The following is a 13,255-nucleotide window of genomic DNA, read 5'->3' on the forward strand; positions in this document are numbered from 1 at the left end:
ATATTCCTCCCTAATAATATCTATTAGATCCAATATATGGTTAATATTAAAGTCATTCTAATATATTATTTTCTCAGATTATAGAATTAAATTTAATAACTAAGAAAATTCCATTCTTGTAACATCTTCCGGTTTACAGTTCTTTCAGCCATATCATTTGATTCACATAATTACTAGTGAAGTAATTAGGGGAGGATTTTTACTCCCCTTTTTATAGATAAGAAACAAATCTTAAGAGGTTAAATGGCCTTAGATCATGCAGCTAGTCAGTGAGAACCTGGAATTAGAATTTAGATCTTCTGACAGTATACTAGTCAGTACACTTCTCTTCTGCATCACATTGCCTCTGTCTAGCACCTGTATATTACTAATTGATGAAATTCTAGTGCGTTAAATTGTTTCTTGATACTTCACAGCTGGCAGACACACCAAAATCTGAAAGATATGAGCATGTTCTGGAGGCATTAAATGATTACAAGACCATGTAAGTTGATTTATTTTGTGTATCCCTATGAGGGAGACATTTAGTAAGTATAAGGAATAATGGCATTGTTTAAGGTTTGTGGGATTGGTATTTAGAACTAGTACAAACCATTTTAAACTTTTTAATGTCCTGTTTTTTAGTCCGAGTAAACATTGATTCTCAAGGGTTGGAGAAGGGAAAAGCAATCCTCTGGGAATGGTTATTGAGAGGCAGACATACCAATATCTTAGGAATTTGCCCTATTCAGTTGAAAAACATATTCAGTAATGACTTGTTTTTATAATGCAGTCTCCTGAAAATAAAATCTTAGCTGGTGGGAAAATGTTAAACGATAGTGGAAAATACTGTAGAGCATATTGGTTTTAAAATGATTATGAGATCTTCTAAGATTTTAAGATTAGTTATTGTCAACAGTTACAGAAAAGTAGTATTAGTACTAAATTTTTGATAATTGGTTATTGTTTGATATATTCTTGTATGGGCTTTCCTTTTTTAAAAAAAGTCTACATTTTAAAAAAACACTTAAAAATTGCAATAGAAAAAAATTTTTTAAGTGTTCATGCTGGCTGTAACCAACCATTGAGTTATTTTATAAAATTTTTGTTTCTAACAAGTTGCTTCTTTTGAACTGGACAGCATTCCCTCCTTAAAAATGTTATAATACTAGTGCCTAGCTAGATACTTAGGCCAGTTAAAAAAGCCATAAAGTGCCTGAGCAGTTACTGTACTGGTAAAAAGTACTTTATGGGATGTGAATTCTATAATCCAGTTTAGGGTACCAGAAATACATCTATTCCTATTATGATAGGAATATTAGCTCCCATTTCTCAAATCTGCATAACAGTGGAAGAATATTCCAAGCAATTTGGTGTGTGGTTCCTCAGGTTAGGCAGGGCCTGGTAGAACTAAGGTAGGTGAGGTGTTTTGGAGTAAGGAGCCTGAGGTCTTTGGGAAACAGTTATGAAACACATTTTTCAGAGACCTAAACCCAGACGGAAATAACTTTTCTCTGCTCCATGTTATTTCCCATTCTGGAACTGACATACTGGAGACTCCTTTTATTTTTTGGACCTCTCATACTGGGTCCCCTTTTCCACTGCTAACAGCTGTTACTTTCTGACCAGGTTTCTCCCCTCACAGATCCACTCTGAAATAGAATTCTTCTTTTCCTAAACCTTTCTTGAAATCTTTTAAACAGATGACACTGAAATACAGAAAAGCACATTTTAGGACTAAAAAAGACCATGCTTTACTCTTCTTCCTTTAAAAAGTTAGAAGTGGACATGTGCTCTTCTCTTCTGGTTCTTTCCCTCCCTCCTTACTCCTCCATTATATCCTACTGTGGAGTGGCTCTGGAGCAGATAAGAATCAAGGAAAGGAAAGCAAAGAGAAAGAATGAGTTTTTGTAGTATTGGGTGGACTTTCATGTATAAAGGCTTTACATCTGAAAGTTATGAGTTAGGGTCTGCCATGTATATGTGTTCAGTTTTTAAATTTTTAGTTAATTTTTTTAAAAATTTAGGTTTATGTCTGGGAAAGAAATAAAGAAGAAGAAGCATTTGTTTGGGTTGCGAATTCGTGTTCCTCCTGTGCCACCAAATGTGGCTTTCAAAGCAGAGAAAGAACCTGAAGGAACATCCCATGAATTTAAAATTAAAGGCAGAAAGGCATCCAAACCTATATCTGATTCAAGGTAAAAGTGATCTGTGGCTTAGTTTTTCTCTTTAGCTTATTTGTAACTAAAAATGTGTTATTTAGTCTCATTAGTATATTTGAAAGTACAAGTGGTAGTTACCTTGATTTGTTTTCCTGTTTATAATTTCTTGCTTAGACAAGGTACAAAGAGTTAATTTAATTTAGATGTTTATTTATCTATTTTAGATCTTAGGCTTTCCAGGAATAAGTCCTGTTGATTTTGTTAGCAGACAGTTTAAGTACTGGCCTATTTATTTGTTTGTTCATTTCTCATTCATCCATCCATCCATCCACCCATCCATTCATTCCATTTATCAAGCATCTTATTATGTAAGTGCTGGGGATATAATAACAAGACAGACTTTCTTTTTGCCCTGATGGTATTAATAGTATAGTGGGAAGGAAAGGTGATAAACAAATAAAACAATTACAGGTCATGTTAGGCCATCTTGGACATAGCATATGGGTTTAGATTGTTCTGGGATGGATATAGGTAAAGTAGTCTACTTTTAAAGAAGGAAGCTTAAGGAGGGCCTATTTAAGATGATACTTAAGCTGAAATTCAAAGAATGAGACAAACAATGTGCAGAACAAAGGGACGAGTACTGCAGGTGGTGGAAATAATAAGTATGAAGGCTGTGAGGCATGTTTTAGGAACTCACAGACTAGTAGGGGATGAATGAGGGCTAGAGAGCAGCATCAGGTGTTGGAAAGTTTGGGTGGGGCTTGATCTTGTAGAGTCTTGTAGGTCTCCTAAGGAGTTCGGATTGTTTTTAATGATGAGGAGCTATTTAAAGATGTAAGCAGACTGAATTATCCTTTAAAAAGACATCTTTATATGCTCTTTGGAGAATGGATAGGTATAGAGGTAAGAGTAGAAGCAAAGGAAACGAAGACTGCTGCAGCTGTCTAGGTGAGAGATTGTCTGAGTAGTGCTATCAGTCAAATGGAGAGAAAATAGATTCAAGATCTCTGTTGGAGGCAGAATTTGTTGACTTTACTAATGAATTAAATTTATGAAAAAAACGGAGGAGTGAAGAAGTTATATAATGCTCCGATTTCTGGCTTGAGTAACTGTTGGGTGGTGATGTCTGTTATCAAGCCCTGCAAGAGCAGATTTGGCAAGGTGAGTGAAGCATTCTTCTGTCTCATACTAATTGAATTTGAGATTTTTACAAGGGATATCTAAGTGATGATGATGTTAGATATAGACTTCTGGGTCTGTAAGTCAGGAGTTCAGGAGAGGTCAGGGCACATGATAACAAATTTGGAAGCTGATTTATAAGGCCATGAAAATGAATGAAATTACCTAGGAAGCAATAGCTGGGATGGGGAGGGAGTTATTGTGGCCCCGAATAATGCCCTGTTATCATTTGGAGATTTGGAAGAGGTGAAATAAACAAGAGAGACTAAAAAGAATGATCAGTGAGATAGGAGGAAGCCGAGAAAGTTTGGTGTTCTTGAAAACCAAGAGAAAGGGAAGTGTTTCAAGAAAGATGAATGTATTAAACAGTATTGAATGCTGCTGAGAAGTGGATTTAAGATGAGAGGAAAATGTTTATTGCCAAAGATAGTATCCTGTTATTAGTGACCTTAACAAAAACGGGTTTTTGTTTTGTTTTGGAGAGGAAAGAATAGAAGTCAGATTGAAGTGGGTTAAGGTATGATTGAATCCAGCACTACTCAATTAACATGTCAAAACTGGGCTTTTTCTACTAATAAGGGGCATAGGCAGATTCAAAATAATGATGATACTAAAGGAAAAGTGGAAAATAGAAAATAACCTTTAAGAAATCTGAATGAGAAGGGAGAAAGTAGAAAGGGAGGGCATGTGTCAGCAGCACTCCAAAGTAGTTTTATTGTGAAGAGAGGTAGACAAATGGAAGCTGAAGAGGGGAAGGAAGTACTCAAGTGATGGCTTTTTAATAGATGGAAAATTAATTGGAAGCTATCTTTATATACTGGTAGGAATGATCCAGTGGAGAAGAGAGAGGGAAGGTAATTGAAGATATCATAAAGTCCTTGAGAAACTAAAAGGGAAGGGATTTAGAACATAAATGTGTTTTTGATAGGACTTTTTGATAGGACTTAGACCCTTTTGTTGAAATTGGGTGAAAATGGCTACAGATGCTAGTTCTGTTAGAGATTTAGAAGATGACTGAAGTTATTGCTTAGTAGCTTCTATTTTCTCAAAGAAATACTGAGGTGTAAAGAATGGTTGAGAGGATTGTGCAGAGAGGGAAATTTAAGGAGCAAATAAAAGGTATGAGATAGTCATCTTGGAGAGTAAGAAAAGGTAAATTACAGTGTTTCATATCCATTTGAGTTTGTAATAAAGTAGATACTGCTTTCAAGTTTTTTTTCCCTAAAGGAAAGCATACTTCTTCTTGGCACTTTCAGATTTTATCATTAACCCTTTGCTATCACTTGCCCATTTTATGAATTAGAAAAAAGGTTTACACAAATTTTCTCATTCCTGTCATATTAATAAGATACTCCATCTATGTTAGCTATCAGGTTTTCATTTGATGCCACCAGGAAATGGTTCAGCTTTCGTTAAAGGCATTGTTTATTCCTTCTGGGTCCTATATATGCATTGGTACTTTTAATCTGAGAGTACTTTCTTTAGTCCAAGAGTCCTCTATAAATGTTGATTATCTTTCAAAAAAAAAAATGTATACCCCATCTACCTTATCCTTGAGAGTTTTGATTATAGTTCTAGTTAAGCTTTTTTCCTCTAGTTCTGCAACTTTCTCCTTCCTTGTACTTTCCCAACTTTAGTTTGGTGTCTGAGTAGTTGTTTTCTAATATTCTCCATTTACCTCTTTCTACCCTATTATATAGTAGTATTCCTCCTTTTCCATGTTTTTTAATTAAATTTTCCTGGGTGACTTTCTTACAGCACTGAATTATTAGCCTGCTTGTATACACCTTTGTCACTTCTAACTATACTGTGAACCCCTTAGCACGGGGAAGATCTTTGTATTCCTATTATCTGATACCCCTTTCCTATGGTAGATAATGTTTGTTGAATAAATGAAGTAGATGTTCTGTATGTTGATATTTGTCCTTTCTTTTTTTCCCTTCTGTTAATTAGAGATGTCCTTGGCTATTGCTTTTTCCCCCTTCCTAATGGTCGACATTTACTTTCATGTCTCAAAAATGGTTTTCTAGAGCTTTTTGATTGTGTCTTTTGAATGACTCCCTGCCTGATAATGATGAATTCCTTCCTCTATACTCTGCCACCCTGGGCTTCATTCTCTTTCTGATAAACATCATTCAAGGAGATAGATAGATACTCATTTCTAAAGGCAACCTGTGTTTTTAACTAAAATATTTTAATATAGACACTTCCTGGCTCCACATGGGTAACTATTAAATTTGTAATCACTTTTAGTAATAAATTCTTGAAAGATCTCCCAAATACCCACATAGTAACAACCTAAACTAAGAAATCTTCCATCCAGTATAGTAGTCTGCTTTTGTTTTTGCTTTTTAACTTTAAGATGCTATATATTTTTCAGAATTGTAGTAAAGAGAACACTTTTTCTTAAACCTCTCATACGTAAATATTTCTTAAGAAATGTATATTTAAATTGAAATGTATTATCTATGCACTTGACTAAACTTGTAGATTCAACTTTAATTTTTTATATTACCATTTATATAAAAAAATAAGTATAACCTAATTATTATGTAAGTAGGGTGTATATTATACATTGTCTTTTTATTTTCTTTATGCAGAGATTAAATACATAATGGTTTTATGTTTCAGGGAAGTAAGCAATGGCATAGAAAAAAAAGGAAAGAAAAAATCTGTAGGTCGTCCACCTGGTCCATATACAAGAAAAATGATTCAGAAAACTGCTGAGCCACCTTTGGTAAGAGGATGTGTTAATATATGTTCTCAGAGAGGAAAGACGCGTGAAATTAACTGAAAAATGAGTATCTTTTCCAATTTCTTCAGAATCATGCTTTAAATGTTATTTTTTATTTTCCAGGATAAGGAATCAATTTCAGAGAATCCTACCTTGGATTTACCTTCTTCTATAGGGTAAATAGAAAGTTATTTTTTCCTATCCTAGGAATTTTCTTTTGGGGGAAAATGAGTATTTCTATTGTTATGTAATATAGTCGTTATACCATTTAAATTTTTTTGTCTCAGGAGAACTGAGGGAACTGCACATACATCTAATACCTCAGATGTGGATTTCACGGGTGCTTCCAGTGCAAAAGAAACTACCTCGTCTAGCATTTCCAGGCATTATGGGTAGATATTTTATATTCTTATTCCTTACTAATTTTCTTCTAGATAATTTTTTCTTTGTAATGATTAAATACATTCTTAGCATTTGAAAGTGATACAATTATGCCTTTGAGTGTTTAAGAGGCAATCTATATGTAGATTCCTTAGGTTGTTAATATTTAGCAGGTCATTTTGCTGTATATACAGAAAAGAGGTATAATGGTGTTTATAGGTTATATTCTTTTCCCTGAGACCTTTTTATACTTATAATATTTAGGTATGCCTTGCTTTAGGAAGACTTTATTTTTTTTAAATATCTGAATCAGACATGCAAATCTTTTTGTTACTAAAAAGATCTTAAACTCAGGATTTCTATCAGTAGCAGACTTCTCAAATGTTTTAGTTAACCTGATTTTTTAGAAGGATACGTCTACTAAAGATATGTCAGTTATGAGAAGATAGTTTACTTGAGGTCAGAACTATCAGCTTGCAAGTTTTTATACTTCCCTTAGTTTAATTTTTGTCCACAATTTAAAAAATGCTCATGTAAATTGTACAAAAGTCAGAGTATTAAAGAGCTTAAAATGTAACTTATTTTTTAATGAATTGTGTAGAATAATGTGAACGGTTTTGGCCTCTTACCCAAGCATTTCGCTAATCTTCCTTTATACATTGTCTTATTTAATTCTTAAAACAATCTTTTGGGTTGTAGGTCCTGTTACTCCCATTTTAAAGATGAAGAAACTAGAACTTGAGAGAGTTTTAAGAAACAAGCCCAGATTAGCATGATTATTAACAAGCATAAGAGAGCTGGGACGTTGAGTTGAGCAGTGTGATTGTAAAATTTGAATTTAGCTATTCAATTTAGCTATTCAAATTAAATGTAAATTTGAATTTAGCTATTAGGCTATATTCTCCCCTTGTTATAAGGTTATAAAATCATTGAATTTCTGAGCCAAAAAGGACCTCAGAGATGATCTAGTTCTACCCCTTCACTTGACCTCTTCACAGAAGAGAAGACAGAGGATATGAGATTTGAATTTGGCCAATATCATAGAGCTAGATTCAGGGTACCCTGATTTCTAGTTTATGTTTATTCCAGTTCATTACATTACTTCACTAGCCCTAGAACTGGTAATAAGAGAACATTTATTCTAGTTCTACCATCTTTTTAAGCACATGGAACAATGTTGTATATAAAGTAGGTGCTTATTAAGTATTTACTGCATTGAATGAATGAATGAACTGTCTTCTTTTTAATGATAAGACTGTTGACGATATCTGACTAATATGAATAGGCCTCTTCTTGGTAAGAATATGTCTTATTGGCCTCGTAATTAAAAACTTCCTCTGATTCTTTTAAGCTTAATAGTACATTGTTAAGGAAGAAAAGCTCTTCAAAGGTCAGCCCCAAGAAGGTGATGGAATCTAACGAAGGCGAGTGATAATCCATTTATAAAAATAGCATGTATTGTTTTGGTTTGGCTGATTTTTATGTCAGCAAGGGTATATACTTACAGTAGAGTGATAGAAAAAAAATCTGAGAATATATTGTTTGGGCAAGATAAGCTTTATAAACTCAGTAGACAGTTAATGACCTTTCTTGTTCCATAGATTATCTGACTCCAGAAAAAGAACTCGTACAGGAAGATCTTGGCCTGCTGCAATACCACATTTACGGAGGAGAAGGGGTCGTCTTCCAAGAAGAGCACTCCAGACTCAGAACTCAGAAATTGTAAAAGATGATGAAGGCAAAGAAGATTACCAATTTGATGAACTCAACACAGAGATTTTGAATAACTTAGCAGATCAGGAGTTGCAACTCAATCATCTAAAAAACTCCATTACCAGTTATTTTGGTGCTGCAGGTAGAATAGCATGTGGTGAAAAATACCGAGTATTGGCTCGTCGGGTGACACTTGATGGAAAGGTGCAGTATCTTGTGGAATGGGAAGGAGCAACTGCATCCTGACTGTAGGACTGAACATTATGTTCACTGCACTCTCATTTTCTGTAGGTACAGTTCAAAGCCCTAAAGGATAAAGGAGTCTGGCTTTTACTATCTTTCTTAAAAAAAAAAAAAAAATCAAAAAAAAAATTCACAAAAGGAGATGATACTAGCCTTAACATGTACCTGTCAATGTTATGGATATTGTCATAAAAAGATATCTTTTAAAAATCAGAACAGAGACTTAATTTTTTAAATCTTAAGATTTGTAGAATGTTTCTAGGATAGGATATTAAAAATGATTCAGATCCATGCATGGTGTTAGATAATTTTTCTAATTATTCCATTGAGTCAGTTTTTGTGATTAGTGGTTATCAGATCAAACAGATCATGTAGATAGATATAGCACAAGTATTTGGAGAAACGTTGTCTGTTTTGTTGCCAAAATGTTGGAAAAAATTTATTTCAATACCTTTCAGATTTCATAAAGTGCAGTGTATATAATGCCTACTAAAAGACTGTAAAATATTGAAATTTTCTTTCAAGCAAAGTGTAAAAAATATATTGAGCCTGTAAATTGCTCTGTGACTAGACTTCATTGTCGTCTTAATATATTCTTTGCATGTGCATATATATACACAGGTGTGTATATATATGTGTGTGATTATGTGACCTATGCAATACAAATTATGGGAATGGGCAGCTTTGGAGTATATATCCCATAATTCTTTTTTCAGGAATAGTTGCAGTATTTACACAGCAGCATTTCTTCTCAGGCTTTTATTGGGTGCTGTTGCTTGCTATGTATGAAGAGAAATGTGTCAGACAAGTTTAAAGTTTAGTGTGTTCTGAAGAAGGGTGTGAACAACAGTGTTCATGGGCTTTTAGAATGCTTTTCACTTTCAGTCCTTGTAACTCAGCTGTTCAGTACCTAAAACCAATTCAAATAATATGAACATTATCTCCTACTAGAAGTAACGTTTTCAAGTTTTCATGGCACATTTGATTGTAAATGTCTCTCAGTTTTAACAGTAAGTCTATAGGAGTCCCGTGAAGATTCCTGAAATGTCTGTAGTAACTGTTAGTCATGTTGAATAAGTGTAGTATGAACAAAGTATTTTATTGCACAGGGTTAACAAACAGTATGGTGCCTGACAAGGCTACTACTGTTTTATTACAACATTACCTCTTGTTTTTATAAAATGTACCAAGATTTAAATTGATAACTTTATTTTACATGTAAAAAACCAGTTTCTTTTATCACCAGTGTTAGAGTTGTCTTCTGTTTCTTTTTGTTTTGTTTTGTTTGTTTGTTTTCTTTTTTAGCCAAAGAGTAAACAGAAGAATATTCTTATTTTGGTGGCTATTCATTTTACTCTTAAAAGTGATTGGTGGATTTTGCCTAAAAATTGGGGAATTTGCCGCCAAAATGAAAAATATGTAAAGTGTAGTGGTTACAGAGCGGTAAAAATGTGGGTTAGTACTTATTTATTCCATTGATTGATTATTTGACTGTTTATAAAGAAAGTTGCTTTATTTCTTTAAACATCTTCAAAAGATGACCTTTCCTTGTCACATTATAGCCAAAAGAAGCAGAGAACTTCGTTGTCCTGCATTTGGTTCCTGGTTGGCCAGGTATAAATGAGCTTTACAAAAGTGCAAATTAAAAACTGTCACTTCTGTTTACCTCCACCAAAACTTGATTTTCCCCTAGCTATTAATTTAATGTTGCCTTTCCTGCAGCTGCAATATTTTGAATAACACACAGAGTTTGTGTTGATTTTGAATGTTTGTTTATATCTAGGGGTAATGGAAAATGTAAATCCCGTGTAACCTTATTCACTCCACCTGTATCATATTATTTCATTTTCCCCAAAGTCCTTTAATTCTAACTGAACACCAGCAGTATTTTAGTAATTCTTTCTTTAGTATACCTGGAAGATGATTTATTAAGCTGAACTGTCTTTAGACGTAATTATTGTGAATGTCTGTTTTATTTTATCATGGTGGTTCCACATGGCTCTGATGTTCAGTTTGTATTTTTGGAATTGCTTTACTTAGAATTAAAACAGACCAACATTAAATGTGTGTATTTTTTAAAGAGCTAATGAGTTTTGCTTCTGTATTTGCTTGAAAATACACACTGATGCAGTAAATGACTGCTTTAATTTAGCCAAGGAGCTAAGGATTTTCCAATTCCATTGTAAATATGTTCACTTGAATTAATCTTTATAAAACTTGGCTCTCATTTTCCACTTGTCCCTCAAATAATCTTAATAGTTATTATATGTTCATCTAAAATGATCCTCTAAAAAATAATGTTTAGTCAGCTTGTACACTTCCTACTTGGAAGACAGTATATCTCCCTCTATCTACCTTGTCCCCCAAATTCAAAAAAATTCGGACTTTTCAACTATGTTTTTTCCTTTTTGCTTATATAGAAGGTGTCAGGTTCACATCAAAGGATTTTGGGTTTTTTTCCTTAAGAGCTTTGCCCCCTAGACTATAGAAGGAGAAGATGTAAAAATAGTATGCCTTACTCTTCTTAACTACATTTTTATTCAAAACAAATACATTTTTATAAATATCCTGATAATAAATGTTAAGTATGGATTCTTATATGATCTGACTAGATCAGAATATGAGATTATCAGAGTTACTTTATAAATTCTCATGTAGGAGTGATGAAGTCCGATCTTGCCTAGTCATCTTTTGTTACTAAATATTTAACAAATGAGTGCTCACTGATGTGTGATTTGAGGGTACCTCTCCCCTTATATTTTGCAAGTTATGTCCAACTGTAAAAGTTTGGTTTCTATTGTGTATATATTCAGAAGATTTCTTTTACCAGCTTGGAGGTAAAACTAATTCTTCTGAACTACTTGGTTGAGTTTCTGCCAGGTACTATTAAGTTTTGGTTGGAGCATTCTCTGACTTGCATAGTTCTAGCAGACCATTTGTTATATAATGTGGTTCTAGAGTTGTTTGAATGAGGATATGATGGCAAAGGAAGATGCAACTTTGGGAAATAGTTTTTAAAAAAATGCCCTGTGTAATGTGGGTAAGTTTTCCTCTTTAAATTATTATATTTGAGTACTTTTACAAATATACACTCCCAAAAGTCTCCTTTGGTTTCTTCTGTGACAGTCATCTTCTTTCCTCAGGAAAATAAAAACTTGACAGTTAAATGTAAAGTAAGAATTTTATCTGGTCATGGATTATTTTCTAATTAGTAGCAGTTAAGAAACCAGATGTCAGACTGATAAAAGTTTAGATACAGGAGAAGCTATGAAAGCAAACTGATTGGCTCTCTGAATATCAACAAAGAGAATGGGAGTAAGTATAATATTTGTAATTTTTAAGTTACATCAAAATGTCTTGGAGCAATATCTAGATCAAAATATTATACTGTCTTTATGTTTAAAATCAGATTTATGACTTATGACTTATGACTGCAAATAAACTAGCTCACTCTATTTTTCTCCCCTCACTTCTCCACAATAAAATCCCTCTTTGCTTGCTCCCTTGGCATTTTCTCTTTGTTAGAGATGATGAATATTAAAACTGTATGCTTAGTAATAGTAATTCCTCACTTTTGCGGCATCTTCAAGGAATGTGATATCTCGTTCAAGAAAATTCCACTGGATTTAAACAAACAAACAAAAGAACAAAACCTTCATAGATGATAAAATGTACTTACTGGATAAAACAAAGACATATCTTATTCAAAATCATTAGTCTAATTTTTGTTCCTTGTATTTACCAAAAGATACAGTCTTTTATCTTTTTTCTTTCCGTGCTTTCACAGTGAGGGTGATACAGTCTCAGAACAGACACAGATTGGTTCATGGGTGGCAGAGGGCAGAAAAAGTCTTAGATAATGGTTTGGGGTCCTCTGAAACTCAACTCTATGCAATGAAAATCTTTTTTTTTTTTAAGATTTTATTTATTTATTTGAAAGACGGAGGTCACAAGTAGGCAGAAAGGCAGGCAGAGAAGAAGGAAAGCCGGCTCCCCGCTGAGCAGAGAGCCCGATTCGGGGCTCGGGCTCGGGCTCGATCCTGTGACCCTGGGATCATGACCTGAGCTGAAGGCAGAGGCTTTAACCCATTGAGCCACCCAGGCGCCCCTATGCAACAAAAATCTTATTCTTAGTATTTGATTACTTTCACTGAGTTTTCTTACATATCACAGGAGTAGCACTGACCTTGAGTTCATGGAACAAAGTATATGCAAGATCTGTACTACAAAACTATGGCAGAAAACTTTTAAAATTTGGAGGGCTCTGTTCAATCTTGAAGTCACAGTGTGAGTAGTCTGCAATGCCTGTTAGCTTATGCTGTCTCCCTTGTGGATGTTTATGTTTGATCCTTAGTGCTTTTGTGTGTGGCCTAGGCTTGGGAATTAAAAAAAAAGTAGCTTACATTTGTTACTGAGTTCTACCATGTTTATTCAACCCATCATTATGTCAAGTGCTGAAAAGAAATGTTGACAATATCTCAATGAATAATATCTAGCAGCTAATTAAAAGTAAGTTTGTTGTATTAAGCGGAAGTTAGAAGTAAGCTGACCTAAAACAGCTCTTTTTTAAAAATTTATTTATTTATTTATTTAAGATTTTATTTATTTATTAGACAGAGATCACAAGTAGGCAGAGAGGCAGGCAGAGAGAGAGGAGGAAGCAGGCTCCCTGCAGAGCAGAGAGCCCGATGTGGGGCTCGATCCCAGGACCCTGTTTCTCCAGCTGGGACACCTTTGATGCTTTCTCAACTTGACAGATTACAACACATTCTTCAAAACCCAGCCCAGGGCGCCTGGGTGGCTCAGTGGGTTAAGCCGCTGCCTTCGGCTCAGGTCATGATCTCAGGGTCCTGGGATCGAG

The 13,255-nt window shown here is 34.2% G+C and overlaps 1 protein-coding gene across 4 annotated transcripts in view; it reads left to right on the top strand.

Annotated features, from left to right (window-relative positions):
• Nucleotides 1-10,476, top strand: part of MTF2 (metal response element binding transcription factor 2) — a 60,730-nt gene extending 50,254 nt beyond the window's left edge. For 2 of the 4 annotated variants that reach the window (XM_044238694.1, XM_044238697.1), the window contains exons 10-15: nt 417-484; nt 2,007-2,177; nt 5,955-6,060; nt 6,181-6,233; nt 6,345-6,449; nt 8,040-10,476. In XM_044238694.1, the coding sequence (XP_044094629.1) occupies nt 417-484; nt 2,007-2,177; nt 5,955-6,060; nt 6,181-6,233; nt 6,345-6,449; nt 8,040-8,397 (861 nt within the window). In that variant the 3' untranslated portion in view covers nt 8,398-10,476. Of the gene's footprint in view, nt 1-416; nt 485-2,006; nt 2,178-5,954; nt 6,061-6,180; nt 6,234-6,313; nt 6,450-7,789; nt 7,862-8,039 lie in introns of those variants that run through there. The other 2 variants (XM_044238695.1, XM_044238696.1) reach the window with 2 other exon arrangements.
• Nucleotides 10,477-13,255: the final 2,779 nt, after the last annotated feature.

This window comes from Neovison vison, chromosome 2 (genome assembly GCF_020171115.1).
Source record: "Neovison vison isolate M4711 chromosome 2, ASM_NN_V1, whole genome shotgun sequence".
NCBI classification, from domain to species: Eukaryota; Metazoa; Chordata; class Mammalia; order Carnivora; family Mustelidae; genus Neogale; species Neogale vison.